The sequence below is a fragment of the Lissotriton vulgaris genome, chromosome 1_2 (assembly GCF_964263255.1).
Source record: "Lissotriton vulgaris chromosome 1_2, aLisVul1.2, whole genome shotgun sequence".
Taxonomy (NCBI): domain Eukaryota; kingdom Metazoa; phylum Chordata; class Amphibia; order Caudata; family Salamandridae; genus Lissotriton; species Lissotriton vulgaris.
In genome coordinates this window covers 334,492,188-334,513,930 of record NC_141686.1, presented here as the reverse complement: position 1 = coordinate 334,513,930, position 21,743 = coordinate 334,492,188, and the positions used below count along the sequence as shown (strand labels likewise).

At 45.6% G+C, this 21,743-nt stretch overlaps 1 protein-coding gene across 1 annotated transcript in view; it reads left to right on the top strand.

The window, feature by feature from the left end:
• The window catches only part of LOC147736687 (arylsulfatase A-like), a 113,230-nt gene that overhangs the window by 1,065 nt on the left and 90,422 nt on the right, over nucleotides 1–21,743 (top strand). Inside the window, exon 2 of the mRNA XM_086953426.1 lies at nucleotides 19,819–20,059. Within this exon, the coding sequence (XP_086809552.1) occupies nucleotides 19,819–20,059 (241 nt within the window). The remainder of the gene's footprint in view (nucleotides 1–19,818; nucleotides 20,060–21,743) is intronic.

Here is a 21,743-nt window from a genome sequence, read left to right as displayed (position 1 = left end):
GTCCAGCCTACGACCCCTCCTTCTTAGTGCACGTGTCCAGTGACCTGAAGCCCCACCAGTTGAGTGCATGTGTCCTGCCTGCAGTTCCACCAGGTGAGTGCACGTGTCCAGCCTCTAGCCTCTCTAGGTGAGGTGAGTGCACATCTCTAGCCTGTAGCCTGTTCCTCCAGTTGAGTTGAGTGCACATGTGTAGCCTGCAGGTGAGTGTATGAGTCCAGCCTAGATCCCCTCCAGGTGAGTGCAGGTGTCCAGCTGCTTCCCCAGGTGAGCGCACTTGTCCAGCCTGCAGCCACTCCAGGTGAGTTTAGCCCACTTATCAGGCCTTCAGTCCCTACAGGTGAGTACAGCTGCCTGGCCTATGGCTGAGTGCACGTCTTTGGTCAACAGGTGAGTGGATATGTCCCGCCTGCATCCTCTCCAGGTGAGTGCACGTGTCCAGCCTCCGGCCTCTCTAGGTGAGTTGAGAGCACGTGTCCAGCCTGCAGCCTCTCCAGGTGAGAGCAGGTATCCGGTCTAAAGCCTCTGAATGTGATTGCACTTGTCCAGCCTGCAACCTGCAGCCCCTACAGAAGAGTTCAAGTGTCCAGGCTGCAGCATCCCCAAGTAAGTACATGTGCCCACCATTCAGCCTCTCCTGGTAAAAGCACGTGTTCAGCCTGCAGCCCTCCAGGTGAGTGCACACATCCAGCCTGCAGGCCATCCAGTTGACTGCCCATGCCGAACCTGCAGCCCCTCCAGGAGAGCGCACGCGTTCGGCCTAAGGCACCTCCAGGTGAGTGCGTTTGTCCAGCCTGCAGCTCCTGTTCATAAAAAATTAGAATTTTAATACCCATTTCCTGCTAAATTCATGCCTGAATGAAGCCAAACAATAATAAGTTGTAAGTTAAACTTCAACAGGGGTCACATAAAAAAGCTTAAATATATCTTGCTCAGGACCCCAAATATACACAAAATGATAGAAGGTAGAGAGACCGAAACAAAGGTAGAGGTAGGGAGAGAGAGAGGGGTTTAGCTAGAGAAATAGGATAGACAGAGGTCAAACAGAGAAAAGAAGCGGAAACTCACTTCCTAGAGACCCCTTAGAGGGTGGTGGCCACAGGATATTGCCCAGTTTGCACATTCCTTAAAACAACTCTGGCTAAAGTATACAAAGAAAAATAAAATAAATCAAAACAAGGGAATGATAACAAACAGAGAGGGAAAGACTCTGAAGAACTGCAAAGACTGATAAAATACAGATCATAAGGTGTCTGTAAAAGGAGAGAATATAGGCAGGTGCAAAGAAATGCAGCCAGTTTCAAACAATGTTCTGCACAATTAATCAAATGAAACTTCAGCCCTTCTTGGCCGCAGAGGCAAACTTGGCAGCAAGAAGGCCTCATGGTTCAACGATGATCTTAAGAAATCCAAGAAACTCTGCCGCTCCCTTGAGAAGGCCTGGAAAAAAGACCCAACCACCAGCACCAAGGACGCCTTCAAAAATGCCACCCGCATACACCATCAACTGATCCGAAAGGCCAAGAAAACCGCCTTCAAGGAACGACTAGATAACAACGCCCACAACAGCAAGGAACTTTTCAACATCGTCAAGGAATTTACCAATCCCTCGGCCAACTCTAACGACATCACCCCCTCTCAAGCCCTCTGCGACTCCCTAGCCTCATTTTTCCACAACAAAATTGCAGACATCCACAACAGCTTCGACAACCAACCCGGAGACCAACCCACCCAACCATCTGCTGGACCTTCACCCCCCTCAAACATCCTTAATGACTGGAACACAATCTCCACCGAGGACACCATCCGCCTGATGAACTCCATCCACTCAGGATCCCCCACAGACCCATGCCCTCACCACATCTTCAACAAAGCAGACTCCATCATAGCACCGCACCTCCGAGACGTCATCAACTGCTCCTTCAAATCCGCCACCTTCCCGGAAAGCTGGAAACACGCTGAACTCAGCGCCCTTCTGAAAAAACCCACAGCGGACCCCACCGAACTCAAAAATTACCGCCCCATCTCGCTCCTTCCATTCCCGGCCAAAGTCATCGAGAAAGCTGTCAACAACCAGCTCGCCGCCTTCCTCGAAGCCAACAAATCCCTCGACTCCTCACAGTCTGGCTTCCGAGCAAAACACAGCACTGAGATCGCCCTCATCGCAGCAACAGACGACATTCGAACTCTACTGGACAATGGAGACACAGTCGCCCTCATCCTCCTCGACCTCTCTGCAGCCTTTGACACAGTCTGCCATAGCACCCTTCTACAGCGCCTCAGAAACATCGGAATCCAAGGAAAAGCACTGGAATGGATCACCTCGTTCCTCACCGGAAGAACCCAGAAAGTCCGCCTCCCACCATTCAAGTCAGAGGCCACTGAAGTCATCTGCGGCGTACCACAAGGATCTTCACTCAGCCCCATCCTTTTCAACGTATACATGAGCCCCCTCGCGGCCATCGCCCGCCAACACAACCTCAACATCATCTCCTACGCGGATGACACTCAACTGATCCTATCACTCACCAATGACCCTAGCACCGCCAAAACTAACCTACACGAAGGAATGAAAGAAGTAGCCGAATGGATGAAACACAGCCGTCTGAAACTGAACTCTGATAAAACAGAAGTCCTCAACTTAGGTACCTCCCCCTCCACATGGGACGACTCCTGGTGGCCAGAAGCCCTTGGAAAAGCACCCATCCCGACAGACCACGCACGGAACCTGGGCGTCATCCTGGATTCCTCACTTTCAATGAACAGACAAGTCAACGCCGTCTCCTCATCCTGCTTCAACATTCTTCGCATGCTCAAAAAAACATTTCGTTGGATCCCCACCGAAACTAGGAAAACGGTCACCCACGCTCTGGTCACGAGCCGACTGGACTATGGAAACACCCTCTACGCCGGGACTACCGCTAAACTCCAGAAAAATCTCCAACGAATCCAAAACGCCTCAGCCAGGCTCATATTAGACATCCCGCGTAAAGAACATATCTCTGGTCACCTGAAAAACCTCCACTGGCTTCCCGTCAATAAGAGGATCACTTTCCGGCTCCTAACCCACGCACACAAAGCACTCTACGAAATCGGACCAGAATGCCTCAACACACGACTGTCCTTCTACACCCCCTCCCGCCAGCTTCGATCTTCCAACCAAGCCCTTGCCACTGTACCTCGCATCAACAAGACCACCATGGGAGGTAGATCCTTCTCCTACCTGGCAGCTAAAACCTGGAACTCACTTCCCACTTACCTTCGCCTTACCCAGAACCACCTAGCATTCAGAAAGCAACTTAAAACGTGGATATTTGACAAGTAATTCCCCACCCCTCCTAAGCGCCTTGAGACCCTCTGGGTATGTAGTGCGCTATATAAAACCTTTGACTTGACTTGACTTGACTTGAACAATTAAGTCAGGAGTTTTTCTCTCAGTAGTTTCTTGAAACCTGGATTTGAGGAAATGGTCTGGATATAAGGGGTGCAAAGGAGTTACAAATGTTAGGGTCACAGCCTGAGAGGGAATTATTTAGCGTGGCCATTTTGTCAAATTTGGGGACTTCAAGGCGAAGGTCAGTGTTCTGAAGTGAACAGGTGCAATCCCAGAGCTTCAATTTGTTGGCAAAGTAATGAGATGGGTTGGCGTGTAAAATCTTATGAAGAATGCAGGGCAGTTTGTACAAGAACCTGCATTTGTTAGGAAGCCGCATGGATCTGCATTTGTTAGGAAGCCGCATGGATCTGCATTTGTTAGGAAGCCGCATGGATCTGCATTTGTTAGGAAGCCGCATTGATCTGCCTTTGTTAGGAAGCCGCATGGGTCTGCCTTTGTTAAGATGTGTCATGGATCTGCCTTTGTTAGGAAGTCGCATGGATCTGCATTTGTTAGGAAGCTGCATGGATCTGCCATGGTTAGGAAGCCGCATGGATCTGCCTTTGTTAGGAAGCCAATGGATATGCCTTTGTAAGGAGGCTGCATGGATCTGCCATGGTTAGGAAGCTGCATAGATCTGCATTTGTTAGGAAGCTGCATGGATCTGCCATGGTTAGGAAGTCGCATGGATCTGCCTTTGTTAGGAGGCTGCATGGATCTGCCATGGTTAGGAAGCCGCATGGATCTGCATTTGTTAGGAAGCTGCATGGATCTGCCATGGTTAGGAAGTCGCATGGATCTGCCTTTGTTAGGAGGCTGCATGGATCTGCCATGGTTAGGAAGACGCATGGATCTGTCTTTGTTAGGAAGTCACATGGATCTGCCATGGTTGGGACGCCACATGGATCTGCCTTTGTTAGGAAGCCAATGGATCTGCCTTTGTTAGGAGGCTGCATGGATCTGCCATGGTTAGGAAGCCGAATGGATCTGCCATGGTTAGGAAGCCGCATGGATCTGCCTTTGTTAAGATGTGTCATGGATCTGCCTTTGTTAGGAAGTCGCATGGATCTGCATTTGTTAGGAAGCTGCATGGATCTGCCATGGTTAGGAAGCCGCATGGATCTGCCTTTGCTAGGAAGCCAATGGATCTGCCTTTGTTAGGAGGCTGCATGGATCTGCCATGGTTAGGAAGCTGCATAGATCTGCATTCGTTAGGAAGCTGCATGGATCTGCCATGGTTAGGAAGTCGCATGGATCTGCCTTTGTTAGGAGGCTGCATGGATCTGCCATGGTTAGGAAGCTGCATGGATCTGCATTTGTTAGGAAGCTGCATGGATCTGCCATGGTTAGGAAGAAGCATGGATCTGCCTTTGTTAGGAAGTCGCATGGATCTGCATTTGTTAGGAAGTCGCATGGATCTGCCATGGTTAGGAAGCTGCATGGATCTGCCATGGTTAGGAAGCCACATGGATCTGCCTATGTTAGGAAGCCAATGGATCTGCCTTTGTTAGGTAGCCAGCCTCGAGATGACAGGGCAGGGAAGATGTGGTAGATGCAACCAGATCCTGAGGCCAGGCAAGCAGCAGCACTCAGTATACAAAGAAAAATAAAATACATCAAAACAAGGGAATGATAACAAACAGAGAGGGAAAGACTCTGAAGAACTGCAAAGACTGATAAAATACAGATCATAAGGTGTCTGTAAAAGGAGAGAATATAGGCAGGTGCAAAGAAATGCAGCCAGTTTCAAACAATGTTCTGCACATTTAATCAAATGAAACTTCAGCCCTTCTTGGCCGCAGAGGTGATTGTGAACAATTAAGTCAGGAGTGTTTCTCTCAGTAGTTTCTTGAAACCTGGATTTGAGGAAATGGTCTGGATATAAGGGGTGCAAAGGAGTTACAAATGTTAGGGTCACAGCCTGAGAGGGAATTATTTAGCGTGGCCATTTTGTCAAATTTGGGGACTTCAAGGCGAAGGTCAGTGTTCTGAAGTGAACAGGTGCAATCCCAGAGCTTCAATTTGTTGGCAAAGTAATGAGATGGGTTGGCGTGTAAAATCTTATGAAGAATGCAGGACAGTTTGTACAAGAACCTGCATTTGTTAGGAAGCCGCATGGATCTGCATTTGTTAGGAAGCCGCATGGATCTGCATTTGTTAGGAAGCCGCATGGATCTGCATTTGTTAGGAAGCCGCATGGATCTGCATTTGTTAGGAAGCCGCATGGATCTGCCTTTGTTAGGAAGCCGCATGGGTCTGCCTTTGTTAAGATGTGTCATGGATCTGCCTTTGTTAGGAAGTCGCATGGATCTGCATTTGTTAGGAAGCTGCATGGATCTGCCATGGTTAGGAAGCCGCATGGATCTGCCTTTGTTAGGAAGCCAATGGATATGCCTTTGTAAGGAGGCTGCATGGATCTGCCATGGTTAGGAAGCTGCATAGATCTGCATTTGTTAGGAAGCTGCATGGATCTGCCATGGTTAGGAAGTCGCATGGATCTGCCTTTGTTAGGAGGCTGCATGGATCTGCCATGGTTAGGAAGCCGCATGGATCTGCATTTGTTAGGAAGCTGCATGGATCTGCCATGGTTAGGAAGTCGCATGGATCTGCCTTTGTTAGAAGGCTGCATGGATCTGCCATGGTTAGGAAGACGCATGGATCTGCCTTTGTTAGAAGGCTGCATGGATCTGCCATGGTTAGGAAGATGCGTGGATCTGCCTTTGTTAGGAAGTCGCATGGATCTGCATTTGTTAGGAAGCTGCATGGATCTGCCATGGTTAGGAAGTCGCATGGATCTGCCTTTGTTAGGAGGCTGCATGGATCTGCCATGGTTAGGAAGACGCATGGATCTGCCTTTGTTAGGAAGCCAATGGATCTGCCTTTGTTAGGAGGCTGCATGGATCTGCCATGGTTAGGAAGCCGAATGGATCTGCCATGGTTAGGAAGCCGCATGGATCTGCCTTTGTTAAGATGTGTCATGGATCTGCCTTTGTTAGGAAGTCGCATGGATCTGCATTTGTTAGGAAGCTGCATGGATCTGCCATGGTTAGGAAGCCGCATGGATCTGCCTTTGCTAGGAAGCCAATGGATCTGCCTTTGTTAGGAGGCTGCATGGATCTGCCATGGTTAGGAAGCTGCATAGATCTGCATTTGTTAGGAAGCTGCATGGATCTGCCATGGTTAGGAAGTCGCATGGATCTGCCTTTGTTAGGAGGCTGCATGGATCTGCCATGGTTAGGAAGCCGCATGGATCTGCATTTGTTAGGAAGCTGCATGGATCTGCCATGGTTAGGAAGCTGCATGGATCTGCATTTGTTAGGAAGCTGCATGGATCTGCCATGGTTAGGAAGAAGCATGGATCTGCCTTTGTTAGGAAGTCGCATGGATCTGCATTTGTTAGGAAGTCGCATGGATTTGCCATGGTTAGGAAGCTGCATGGATCTGCCATGGTTAGGAAGCCACATGGATCTGCCTATGTTAGGAAGCCAATGGATCTGCCTTTGTTAGGTAGCCAGCCTCGAGATGACAGGGCAGGGAAGATGTGGTAGATGCAACCAGATCCTGAGGCCAGGCAAGCAGCAGCACTCAGAACAGATTTTAAGGGGGCTAGATGAGTGTTAGGGATGCCGGGAAGAGTGGCTTTCCCATAGTCAAGCCTGGAAAGGATCCGCGCTTGGATGTCTCCTTTAAGGTCTTGCTCAGGAAGGAGGAGTTTAATCCTGCAAGAGAGTTTTTGCTGTAAGAGATGTGTCGGTGAAGGATGAATCTTTCAAGTACAGTTGGGTATCGCTAGCATATTGGTGGTAGGGTAAACCAGAGTACTTTGAGAGAGCTCCTAGTGGTTGAAGGTAGGGATTGAACAGAGAGGGAGCTGGCACAGATCCTTGTTGCATGCCCTGATGAACAGCTGCAGGCTCACTCTTCACCACGTGCATACGATTCTCTATTAAAGATGAGAACCATTTAGTACTGTTTCCCCAAAACCTATGTAAAAGTTTAGAGTATGGGTGAGGATTTAAGAATTGATGGTGTCAAACAGCTAGTAAGAGATCAAGGAGAATCAGAAGGCATGAGTCAACACTTTCCAAGATTCTGAGAGCACCATCAACATTTGCAGAATGGCCCCTGTACTCCGACCAGCTCTGAGCCCAGACTGGAACTTGTAGAGCAGACGATTCTCTTAGAGTGTATTTCCTATTTCCCTGATAGGCTCCGCGCATTGGAATAACATACACTATAGGCTTGGCATAGGACTGAGATCTGTATGCCCCTATCGCCTATATTAAACTTAATTACTGTGTACCAGCTGGCTCAGAGGCCACTAGAAACTTCTTGAAGACAAGAAGGGAATGGATTCTGGCAACCACATAACATAAAACCCACATCCCTCAGGAGCGTGGAAACAATATACTACGTTTCATTCAGTCACTCATCTCAGAGATGAACATAGAAGAAACAGTCGGATGTGTTTACAATAAAATGTATTGCACGGTTGTTATTCTAGTGCTGGTTATATGTGCTGCGACAACTGTTAGACAAGTAGCAGAGAAATACGGCCAGCAGTGCAGTTAAATAAAAAGGTATTGTATAATTCTACCATTTAGCAAAAGTAATGAACACATACATGAAATACAGAATGAGTTCAGATAAGCCTATCCCCCTATGATGCCTAACTAGATGTACCTAAGTGTTCCTAGCATGTGTGTAGGTCTTAGAGAGCATAGAATCCCCCAGGATTTAGTCTAACCCCATTACTTTAGTGAGACTTCATCCTGATCTCGAGCTGGACATCAAAGGATGGGTGATGGACCTCTGCCAGCTGGAGCTGTGGCGTGACGCAGATTGCAGCATCTCAGGTCAGAGTGTCGGCATGGAAGTCTCTGTCTCCTCTGGTTTGCTTGGGCAAAGGGAGGTATATTTATACCTGATAGGTACCTTGGAATGTTAGTATTGACGTAAAATCGTTCAGAGGAAGATGTCAGGAATGAACCCTTAGGGAATAGTGGTTCATGCATATTTAATGAGTTCTTGGAGAAATCAATATTCCTGTGCTAGGGAAAATCCCAAGAGCTTAAGGGTCTGTTCTAAGAACTCGTTGTGACATAGGTTAGTCACTGTTGGACATGGAGATGACATATTTAGGATGGACCGTCTTCTGCACCCAGAGCACACGTCAGATAAGGGACAGCCTCGGTTGCTGGGTATTGTGAAGGGAGGGCTAATGTAGGTGAAAGGGCCTGCCTGCCTGTCTTTGAGGCACGAAGGTTTTGTGCCCCTGAAACGGCGCACCTATGTTAGGGCCGCAATCCAGCACATAACACTCTTCAAACAATTGGATCAATTGCACATTGACACCTTTGAAAGGTTTTGGCTCGGAAGGAGGCGCTAAGGTAAGCAATGGTTTTGGGTCACAAGTAGATCATTAATAGTGGGAAGAGTTAACCTATTTTCAAGCAATCGGGTAATAACCCCTGGGGTAGAGAATAAGGAATGAGATTGGCCCCGTGGGGCATGAGAACGTTTTGCATCTCTTTGGCCATGTGTGCGGGAAGGGATCTAGGGGAGTGAACAGAAGGCTTGAGTTTGGAGATAAGATGACTGTGCTCAGGCTAGGAGAGGTCCCTGAAAATTGACCAGTTGTTGGGCGATTTACTGATGATTTGTCCTCAAGACGTTTGGGCGTCATGACCCTCAAAGCGTCAATATGTTTGATCTTGGCGTCGAAAAAGTGGGCAAAGCCTTGACTCTTCATGTCAGGATCCAGTATTACCAGGAACACTCTGGGCTTATTCAACACCTTGACAACCTCAAAAAGCTCTTGAATCTACTTTTGGAAATACCAGCTTGGGACCTAACGACAGTGATTTGGCCTTAAAGACATGTTTTGGTGAAGCTTGACCTGTGGGGGAGTTCAAGATTTCTCCTAGACTGATTTTGCCACCAAGAGCGCTCAATAAGTTAGAGATGTTGCCTTTCTCCATAACGGCCACCCATATACTACACGTTTCTGCTCGGTCCGGGCTCGCTTCTCTTTGAGGAGTGCTACGTCATCCATGATTGCAGTAAGTGTCTTGTTTAAAAGACTGGTTGCAGGATTTATGTCCTGCTATATATTAGGACCGGTAAGTCTGTGAGGTAAGGAAGTCTCTAGTGTCACAGCTTTTACATCTTCTAGGTTGTCAATGGGTTATTGATTTGGAGATAGACAGTCAAATGGAATTTGATTGTGATAAGATGAGTCCACAGGATTAAAGTCTGAGGGGTGTATGAGATCTTACCCATCAATTATCAGGTCAGGACTAGCCACTTTAATATGTGTGAGTTTCAGAGAATATTGAATAAATTCACCCGTGAGGAAGGAGGTGACAGTGATAAAGTAAATGCAATATTCACTTAACGTTTTTTTGGTGCCGGGATCATGGTAGATCATGTTGAGTTTGTTAGGTTTGGCGTTGAGGCTTTAATGTCTGTATTGATGCACCGGAGAGCAAGGCAAACTTCTGATCCTGCTCATTTGCAGGGAATAGTTCTTTGAGGACCACAGTTACTCTGTTGCCCGTTTTTTCTTCCTCGTTGTAGAGTATGATACTATAATTCGGAGGAACCAGAAAATCTTACATCGATTGAGAGGTATCATTGAGCCAGGATTCTGTTGAGATCTCGATGTTCAGGCTCAAGTCATGAATTGAGTCCGCAATCTCGCGTTGTACAGCTGATCTGCAGTTGTGGAGCACGCAGCGAAGGTTGGTAGAAACAAGGATATAAAGGAGGTGGATTGTAGAGGAACTTCAATGTGATTTTTGGGACTCTCCCCTCTCATAGGGCGTCTGGTCCTAGGGAGACCCACGTCTCATGTGTAGTGGTGCAACTGTTGGCATCAGCTGACAAGTAGGAAAAGCAGGTGTGGAGGGTACCAATTTGATATTCAGCAAGTAGGGTCAGCTTACTAAACCCCTGGAGTAAGGACTTGGCCAATCCACCAATACAAATGAAAAAGTCCAATGTGTAACATGGAAACCATACACAACCCACCAAGTAATACTGTGAAAGAAGTGTTTTCTGATAATGATCAATCCCACAAGATGGGCTAAGGGATGTATCCTATAGCCCCTGTAAATAAGTGCCTGTGTTCAGACTGAGATCTCTGTAGGCAAGTGTCTGTGTAGAGCATTTGCCCTCTGTTGGTAAGTGCCTGTGTAGAGCCTTAGATGTCTGTAAAAAAGTGCCTGTGTTCAACCTTTGACCTCTGTAGGAAGGTGCCTGAGTTGAGCCTGAAAGGTATCTAGGGTAAGTCTGTGTCCAGCCTCAGACCTCTGCAGGTAAGTGTCTGTGTCCATCCTGAGACCTCTGTAGGTATGTGCCTGTGTCCAGCCTTAGACCTCTGTGGGTAAGTGTCTGTGTCCAGTCTCAGAGCTCTGTAGGAAAGTGCCCGTGTTCAGCCTTAGACCTCTGTAGGTAAGTGCCTGTGTCGAGCCTTAGACCTCTGTAGGTAAGTGTCTGTGTTGAGCCTTAGACCTCTGTAGGTAGGTGCCTGTGTCGAGCCTTAGACCTCTGTAGGTAAGTGTCTGTGTTGAGCATTGGACCTCTGAAGGTAAGTGCCTGTGTCCATCCTGAGACCTCTGTAGGTAAGTGTCTGTGTCCATCCTGAGACCTCTGTAGGTAAGTGTCTGGGTCAAGCCTCAGACGTCTGTAGGTAAGTGCCTGTGTTGAGCTTAGACCTCTAAGTGCCTGTGTCCATCCTGAGACCTCTGTAGGTAAGTGTCTGTGTCCATCCTGAGACATCTGTAGGTAAGTGTCTGTGTCCAGCCTCAGACCTCTGTAGGTAAGTGTCTGAGTCAAGCCTCAGACCTCTGTAGGTAAGTGCCTGTGTCCAGCCTTACACCTATGTAGGTAAGTGTCTGTGTCCATCCTGAGACCTCTGTAGGTGAGTGCCTGTGTCCATCCTGAGACCTCTGTAGGTAAGTGTCGTGTCCATCCTGAGACCTCTTTAGGTTTGGGCCTGTGTCCAGCATTACACCTCTCTAGGTAAGTATCTATGTCCATCCTGAGACCTCTGTAGGTAAGTGTCTGTGTCCAGCCTCAGACCTCGGTAGGTAAGTGTCTGGGTCAAGCCTCAGACCTCTGTAGGTAAGTGCCTGTGTCCAGCCTTACACCTCTGTAGGTAAGTGTCTGTGTCCATCCTGAGACATCTGGAGGTAAGTGTCTGGGTCAAGCCTCAGACCTCTGTAGGTAAGTGTCTGTGTCCAGCCTCAGACCTCTGTAGGTAAGTGCCTGGGTCAAGCCTCAGACCTCTGTAGGTAAGTGCCTGTGTCCAGCCTTACACCTCTGTAGGTAACTGTCTGTGTCCATCCTGACACCTCTGTAGGTAAGTGTCTGGCTCAAGCCTCAGACCTCTGTAGGTAAGTGTCTGTGTCCATCCTGAGACCTCTGTAGGTAAGTGTCTGTGTCCATCCTTAGACCTCTGTAGGTAAGTGTCTGTGTCAAGCCTCAGACCTCTGTAGGTAAGTGTCTGGGTCAAGCCTCAGACCTCTGTAGGTAAGTGCCTGTGTCCAGCCTTACACCTATGTAGGTAAGTGTCTGTGTCCATCCTGAGACCTCTGTAAGTAAGTGTCTGTGTCCATCCCGAGACCTCTGTAGGTAAGTGTCTAGGTCAAGCCTCAGACGTCTGTAGGTAAGTGCCTGTGTTGAGCTTAGACTTCTAAGTGTCTGTGTCCATCCTGAGACCTTTGTAGGTAAGTGTCTGTGTCCATCCTGAGGCCTCTGTAGGTAAGTGTCTGTGTCCAGCCTCAGACCTCTGTAGGTAAGTGTCTGGGTCAAGCCTCAGACCTCTGTAGGTAAGTGGCTGTGTCCAGCCGTACACCTCTGTAGGTAAGTGTCTATGTCTATACTGAGACCTCTGTAGGTAAGTGTCCGTGTCCATCCTGAGACCTCTGTAGGTAAGTGTCTGTGTCCATCCTCAGACCTCTGTAGGTAAGTGTCTGGGTCAAGCCTCAGACCTCTGTAGGTAAGTGCCTGTGTCTAGCCTTACACCTCTGTAGGTAAGTGTCTGGGTCAAGCCTCAGACCTCTGTAGGTAAGTGCCTGTGTCTAGCCTTACACCTCTGTAGGTAAGTGTCTGGGTCAAGCCTCAGATCTCTGTAGGTAAGTGTCTGTGCCCATCCTGAGACCTCTGTAGGTAAGTGTCTGGGTCAAGCCTCAGATCTCTGTAGGTAAGTGTCTGTGTCCATCCTGAGACCTCTGTAGGAAAGTGCCCCTGTTGAGCTTAGACCTCTGTAGGTAAGTGCCTGTGTAGAGCTTAGACCTCTGTAGGTAAGTGTCTGTGTCCAGCCTTTGACCTCTGTAAGCAAGCGTCTGTATCGAGCCTTAGACCTCTGTAGGTAAGTGTCTGGGTCAAGCCTCAGACCTTTGTAGGTAAGTGCCTGTGTCCATCCTGGGACCTCTGTCGGTAAGTGCCTGTGTTGAGCCTTACACCTCTGTAGGTAAGTGTCTGGGTCAAGCCTCAGACGTCTGTAGGTAAGTGTCTGTGTTGAGCTTAGACCTCAAAGTGTCTGTGTCCATCCTGAGACCTATGTAGGTAAGTGTCTGTGTCCATCCTGAGACCTCTGTAGGTAAGTGTCTGTGTCAAGCCTTAGACCTCTTTAGGTAAGTGTCTGTGTCCAGCCTTACACCTCTGTAGGTAAGTGCCTGTGTCCAGCCTTACACCTCTGTAGGTAAGTTTCTGTGTCCATCCTGACACCTCTGTAAGCAAGCGTCTGTATCGAGCCGTAGACACATGTCGGTAAGTGCCTGTGTGGGTAATACTGTGCCAAATGGTGACATTTAAAACCTACGGGCCAGTGGTGTGAGCACACACTTGTTGAGTTCACGCCCCCTTTTGAGAGAGATTTGATTTTCCAGAAAGAGTGGAAGGAGCGTATTCTGACGCCGGGTCAGACGGGTGTAACCAGCGCCCCGCGGGAGTAAGTGGGCGTCTCCTGACCCCCCGTATATTGGGGAATCCCTTTAGAGGTCTAAGGCTGGACGCAGGCATCGGTCCAGAGTCACCCCTAGCCCCCACCCCACCGGTGACAGGGAGTGGGGGCCCGTGGTTAGGGCTGCGGGCAGACGGAGGGTCGTCCGGGTGTTTAACGCAAAGAATGTGTAGGCAGCTAATGCCTGTCTTCTAACATTGCAGAATTGAGGTATTGACCTTGGAAGGATGGAGCGCTGAGCGGGCCACTATGACACGCAGCTCTTCACCTGCGCAGCCGCAGACGTATCTATTCTCGACCCCCCAGGAGAAGGTGCACCAGCCGTGCCAGTCGGTGCCACCCTGCGCCCCCCGGCCCCACGTGCGGTGAGGCCCCCATGTTTGTGCTGGGTCCGCTCTCTGCAGCCACCCTTCTCTTGCTAGTGTGTGTGCACAGGGTGCAGTGGCACCGGGCAGACCGGCTGCTGCGAAGGCTCGTGCATTCACACACTGCAAGTATCAGATGTGTGTTTGCAGTCCATGATGGTTTGTGTGTGAAGGGGGCGGAGGTGGCAGAGAAAGGGGCTTGGAAAGACGCAGCTGCAAGAACAAATATTTAGGGTGTGTTTATTAAAAGAAGAAAGTGTTTGCTAAAGGGCGTGTCGTTCTTGCAAACTTAGGCACGGAGGGACTTTCTTTTACTCAAGAACGGGGTGATTTTTGTTTTATCCACGTGGAGTTCACGAAGTTTGTCAAGTTAAAAATAACACCTACTGAGATACATATTTGCGGGAGACGCCCCCCCCCCCCCCCCCCCCCACACACACACACACAAAGACTTTGAGCAGGACTTTCACAAACCTTCTCTCACTACAAACGGAATGCCTTTTCAAAGAGACATGGAGGGAAGTTTGCTGACGTTCACCAACCCAGGTGGAAACATCTCTAACAAGCATTGGCTGTGCCAATAGCTCTCGCATGTGCGAGAGTTGGAGCTATTGGAATTGTGTAGTGGGATTGTGTGTTATAAACTGTAAATATGTGTAGTGGTTGTAGTTTAATTATGTGTTGTGTTTATTTTTGTGGTATGATGTGGTATTTTGTGGTGTGTGTATAGTATGCATGTAGTGCGTTGTGTAATTGTGGTGTTTATTTTATTTATGTGGTTTGTTCCCAAATTATTGTATTTTAGAATGTAAGTGTATGTATTTCTAATAATGTGGTAGGCAATTGTGTGGCATTTAGTGACATTCTGCTGTTTGGAATTGTGTGATGACGAGGAGTGTATATGTTTGTGCTGGGTCCGCTCTCTGCAGCCACCCTTCTCTTGTTAGTGTGTGTGCACAGGGTGCAGTGGCACCGGGCAGACCGGCTGCTGAGAAGGCTCGTGCATTCACACACTGCAAGTATCAGATGTGTGGTTGCAGTTCATGGTGGTTTGTGTGTGAAGGGGGCGGCCACAGGGGTGGCAGAGAAAGGGCCTTGGAAAGACGCAGCTGTAAGAACAAATCTTTAGGGTGTGTTTATTAAAAGAAGAAAGTGTTTGCTAAAGGGCGTGGCGTTCTTGCAAACTTAGGCACGGAGGGGCTTTCTTTTACTCAAGAACGGGGTATTTTTGTTTTATCCACGTGGAGTTCACGAAATTTGTCAAGTTTAAAATAACACCCACTGAGATACATATTTGCGGGAGACGCCCCTCCCCCCCGCCCCCCTCCACCCCCGCCACACACACAAAAAGCCTTTGAGCAGGACTTTCACAAACCTTCTCTCACTACAAACGGAATGCCTTTTCAAAGAGACATGGAGGGAAGTTTGCTGACGTTCACCAACCCAGATGGAAACATCTCTAACAAGCATTGGCTGTGCCAATAGATCTCGTATGTGCGAGAGTTGGAGCTATTGGAATTGTGTAGTGGGATGTGTAGTGGTTGTAGTTTAATTATGTGTTGTGTTTATTTTTGTGGTATGATGCGGTATTTTGTGGTGTGTGTATAGTATGTATGTAATGCGTTGTGTTATTGTGATGTTTATTTTATTTATGTGGTTTGTTCCCAAATTATTGTATTTCAGAATGTAAGTGTATGTATTTCTAATAATGTGGTATGCAATTGTGTGGCATTTTGTGAAATTCTGCTGTTTGGAATTGTGTGATGACGAGGACTGTTTAAGGTTCCACATTCATTTCACTGTTGTCAGGATATTGTGTTGCCAGTATTTCATCCTGAGCCCTCCCTGGTGGAGTAGGAGATGCCTCACACTCAGGACTTGGATAGAGCTTCTCCTGCATAGTTTGATCAGAACAGCTTTATTACGCAACGTGGCTGCGTTATTTATTGATACTCTTAGCATGCAGATTAAGGGTTCTGAACTCTGTCCAGTTGGATTGAGTGCACTCCTATCATGTGTCGTGAGTTCGCCCAGTCTCCTGGTCCTTCAGTTATGGAGGGTGGATCCACCAGAGGGTTGTCAGCCTCTGGGGCTTCTTTCAGAGAAGCTCCATTGGGAGACTCTGCAGACCCTTGGAAACCACCCCATACTTTGCGTCCACTTATCGAGTGCAGTTGGGTGAACTTCTTCTGGAGACCATGTGTGATCTGCTGTTTGAGACACATCATTTACTGTTAGTCATAGGAGATGTTACCCTTTGTTAAATATGTCCATTTGGATTCAGCATGTGTTGGTGTGATTATCTGCTATAGGGCTTTACAATAAATCACACTTGCCTAGGCATTGTCTCGCAGGAAAGAACTGGATCAGGGAAGATGGACGAGGGTTGTAAACCCTGCGGGTCTCCAAGAGACGTTTTTCATTTAGAGCATTCTATTCTCATGGGGTGGAATCTTCTAATAGCCTTATAGCCCGCCGCAGAGGGTTAAAGGGCCACTCTCCCATTATACCGCCTTCAGCTCATTCCTATAGCACAGGGGTGTGCCTTTATTATTATATAATTATTATTATATAAAATGTATACCGCGCTCAGTTACCCAGGGGCATCCCGGCGCTTAATGGTGGGTACCCTACTGTCCTAGCCTATAGGCTATAGAAGGTCAAAGGACACACACATTTGGGTAGGAGTGGAAAATGACTCTCATTTTATGAATCGAATAAGGGAAGCCGGTCTTGGAGAGGATGTTGGGTACCGGATGGTCATTATCACTCATTTTATTTTGCACAGAGTTTATGCAATATAGTGGTGGAAGTGTGTAGGAGTTCGCGCAGTCTTGAGCTGATGGTTGTAGTAAACAAGAGTACTCTATGACATGTATACAGGGACCGGGCGAGTGCTTGAACTGTTGGCAGATAAGATTGAACGCGATCTTCGTGGTACATTGACCGGCTGGGCAGAGCTGCTGTTTGTGGGCAGAGCAGGCTTTTTCTTATATTTATGAGTCCCAGTTTTGAGATAATATCTTGTCAGGGAGTCCAGGGTGGTCTGATAGGAAGAAGCTAGTTATTAGCCACTCTTGTAAATTTCAGATGGTGGCTATGGCTCTTACTTTTCTGCGAGAAAGTTCCATAATTCGAAAGCCTGCACAAGGAAAGACATACTGCTGACTGTTTGTAAGGTGGAATGATTAATGATGGGGCTAATCTGGAAGGTCAACTCCTTAATTGGACATATTGGTTAATTTTTATCCGGGGAACTTGCAACCTTTTTTACACAGATAATTTTTAACATTCTCCCACGTTTTTGGGCCTGACTCATAAGGCTAACTTATACTTTTGAGTAATTTAAACTTTTGAGTGTGTTTTCACATGTTTTCTTGTTCAGAAAATCAGAGTACCAATGACTAAACTCCAGTATGATTCAGAAAAGGGGGTGGTGATGAACAGAGTGTCTGAATTAAGCAGACCACTCTTACCCAGTCCAAAGATCAGGGCTTGATCCATCACCGTTTTTTAGCTCACTGCACCATCCCAGCTCAGAACTTGGCTATATGCAAATTAGTCTGACCCTGGCCCAGTGCATCATGGGAACAGGGCAGACCAAACTACCAAGCCAATTCTTATACTGGGAAGGAAACAAGCTACCGGGGACCGGTTTCTGGCATTTCAGCCGTCTTTGGCCCGGCTTGCTTGAATCCTGATGGTGCAATGAGCTAGGGACTCACATCTGAGTATACCCTTCCACGCTTATGGTGGACAAAAATGATTCAGAAAAGGGGGTGGTGATGAACAGAGTGTCTGAATTAAGCAGACCACTCTTACCCAGTCCAAAGATCAGGGCTTGATCCATCACTGTTTTTTAGCTCACTGCACCATCCCAGCTCAGAACTTGGATATGCAAATTAGTCTGACCCTGGCCCAGTGCATCATGGGAACAGGGCAGACCAAACTACCAAGCCAATTCTTATACTGGGAAGGAAACAAGCTACCGGGGACCGGTTTCTGGCATTTCAGCCGTCTTCGGCCCGGCTTGCTTGAATCCTGATGGTGCAATGAGCTAGGGACTCACATCTGAGTATACCCTTCCACGCTTATGGTGGACAAAAATGATTCAGAAAAGGGGGTGGTGATGAACAGAGTGTCTGAATTAAGCAGACCACTTTTACCCAGTCCAAAGATCAGGGCTTGATCCATCACCGTTTTTTAGCTCACTGCACCATCCCAGCTCAGAACTTGGCTATATGCAAATTAGTCTGACCCTGGCCCAGTGCATCATGGGAACAGGGCAGACCAAACTACCAAGCCAATTCTTATACTGGGAAGGAAACAAGCTACCGGGGACCGGTTTCTGGCATTTCAGCCGTCTTCGGCCCGGCTTGCTTGAATCCTGATGGTGCAATGAGCTAGGGACTCACATCTGAGTATACCCTTCCACGCTTATGGTGGACAAAAATGATTCAGAAAAGGGGGTGGTGATTTGGCTTGGTAGTTTAGTCTGCCCTGTTCCCATGATGCACTGGGCCAGGGACAGACTGATTTGCATATAGCCAGGTTCTGAGCTGGGATGGGGCAGTGAGATAAATAACGGTGATTGATCAAGCCCTGATCTTTGGACTGGGTAAGAGTGGTCTGCTTAATTCAGACACTCTGTTCATCACCACCCCCTTTTCTGAATCGTTTTTGGCCACTATAGGTGTGGCAGGGTATACTCAGACATGAGTCCCTTTCTCACTGCTCCATCAGGATTCAAGCAAGCCGGGCTGAAGACGGCTGAAATGCCAGAAACCGGTCCCCGGTAGCTTGTCTCCTTTCTGGTGAAGAATTGGCTTGGTAGTTTAGTCTGCCCTGTTCCCATGATGCACTGGGCCAGGGACAGACTGATTTGCATATAGCCAGGTTCTGAGCTGGGATGGGGCAGTGAGATAAATAACGGTGATGGATCAAGCCCTGATCTTTGGACTGGGTAAGAGTGGTCTGCTTAATTCAGACACTCTGTTCATCACCACCCCCTTTTCTGAATCGTAAACTCCAGTATGGCACATGCCAACCAGTGGGACTGCAACATCCGCCCATACAAAATATTAGCAGTAGGGAATTAAAAGAAAATGCATAGAAAATAATATTAAGTTAAATTATTTAACATAGTTAAAAAAAATAGATACATTTAATTAATTATATATATATAAATATATAATATATATAAAAATAGCACTAATGATTGCTTAATTTTAACATTGTTGAATATCTATTTTGAATTTAAAAATAATGTAACACTATTTATTTTCTGATTAAAATATAATTGCATCACTTATTAATTAATTGTGTACATCTTTTGGAATAATTATTAATGTATAAAATGTTTTCTGTTTAGATGGAAATGAATGTTTTAAATATAAACGTCAGAGACATATTTTACATACATTTAATACCTATCTATTAAATAATGATAATTGATAATGCTTAGCATTTTTATTTTGTTGTACAATTTGAACAACTAGAAACAATTAATTTACATTCAAATTTGTTAAAAAACTATCTTTAAATATTTATTTTGCAGTTAAATAATTGTTTTACCATTTTATCTATACTTTACCATAGGGAGACGCTTAAGTAATTTACACATGTAATTTACTCTTACACATTTGTGTAACTTTACACTTATATTTTGTGAATAGCCAAAAGTTATAAACTTACTCAAAAGTGTAGAAGTATTTTACACATGTAAATTACTCAAAGCTGTAAATTACCTTTGTGAATTGCCCTTGCAGTTTGTAAATGAACCCTAGACCCTTCAATCTGGTGGAGACTTGTAAATTACACATTTGGAGTAAATGTAAATATTTTGTGAGTAGCCAAAAAGTTGTAACTTTACTAAAAAGTGTAAATTTCTTAAAAGTGTTAGTTACCTTTGTGAACCAGGCCATAACTGTCATGTCTGTAGGGTTTTGTGCAGTTTATTGAGCAGCAGAGATTGCTTAACTGTTGTGAATATGAATTTGAGATTATTTAAAGGCAACTGTGAAATGACACTTGTGAAATAATACGTGAAGAGACCAAGCAAATAATGTACCCACAATTCAGGGTTAATGATGTCTTTCTTCTCCTTGCAGGGCAGCTCTGCTCACTGGCCGATATCAGACCCGCTCTGGGGTCTATCCGAGTGTGTTTGACCCGGGATCCATCGGTGGCCTCCCACTCAAGGAGATCACCATCGCTGAACTTCTGAAGCCACGTGGGTATGCCACAGCCATGGTAGGGAAGTGGCACCTTGGCCTCGGTGCCAACGGGACCTTCTTGCCCATCCACCAGGGCTTCGACCAGTTCCTGGGAGTCCCGTACTCCCATGACCAGGTAGGCAGGAAATTCATATCAGAAGGTTCAGGGGGAGGAGGGGAGAGAGGGAAGGTGGAAGGAACAGAAAAACAAGAAACATCTGCATCGCGCTTTAGACACCAGGGGCCATATTTATCAAGATTTGATGCAGCCCAAAGCAGCAAGGCAACTCTTGCTCTGCGTCAAATGGAGAGGGCAAAAAGGCGCCGTTTTTACTAACATATGACACATTCCCGTTTTCTCTCTGCACTGCCGCACTGGTACCTGCCACACACGGTGCACAGACATAATATCGAGTCCAAAATATCGACTGGACATAATATCGAATATATAATATAGACTGGACAAAATATTGACAGGACAGAATATAGACAACAAAAATATCGTTTTTTAGGTAAGTGAAGAAATATCGACTGTATAAAATATAGATAGCTAAAATATCGATTTTTTAATAATATATAATATTTTATAGTGTATTTTTATGTAATAATATGTGTGAATAGTGTGTATTAATGTTATAAATAATTTTATTAAATGATTTTTGTTTTTATAATTATTGCGTAATGTAATTCTGTAGTGGGTTGTGGGTTTATAGGGGAATAGGGTGGGAAGTAATTTAATTATAATTAATTAAATATGTAAATTTATTAATTGATATTAATTTGTAATTATTTGTTAATTAATTTATATGTGTCAATTAATTTAATAGTAATTGAAAAATAATTATTATTAATTGATTAATTGGTAATTATGTAAATGTTACTAATTTAATGCAGTAGCGGGTTGTGGGATTATAGGGGAATAGGGTGGGAAGTAATTTAATAAAAAATAATTAAATATGTAAATATATTTATTGATAGTAATTAGTAATAAATTGTTAATTAATTTATATGTGTTAATTAATTTAATTATAATTGTTAATTCATTTATATTAATTGATTAATTGGTTATTATGTGAATTTTACTAATTTAATTTCTTTAGCAAGTTGTGGGTTTATAGGGGCATAGGGTGGAAAGTAATATATTAATAATTAATTAAATAATAAAAATAAAATACACATTATTTATTTGGAAATAATAGTGAAATTTTTTTTAATTATTAAATAACTAATTGTTTATGTTTAATTAATTTGTATTAATAGGTGAATAATTAAAATAATTATTGTTAATTAGTGAATGTCACATTATTTATTCTATTACATAACATTTTTATTTACTTTTTATTAATTATTAATAGATATTTCTTGTTAGATTTTTGATTTATATATGAAATATTAAATTTCCCTAATGTTGTATTCTCTGGAGTGGGAATAGTAATTTTTACCCCTAGGCTTTCCAACGCTTTCCTTACTGTTGCACCCACTGGAGTGGGAAAAGTAATTTTAACCCCTACGCTATCCAACGCTTTCCCTACTGTTGCACCCACTGGAGTGGGAATAGTAATTTTAACCCCTACGCTATCCAACACTTTCCCTACTGTTGCACTCTTTGGAGTGGGAATAGTAATTGTAACCCCTACGCTATCCAACGCTTTCCCTACTGTTGCACTCTTTGGAGTGGGAATAGTAATTTTATCCCCTACGCTATCCAACGCTTTCCCTACTGTTGCACCCACTGGAGTGGGAATAGTAATATTAACCCGTACGCTATCCAACGCTTTCCCTACTGTTGCACTCTTTGGAGTGGGAATAGTTATTTTAAC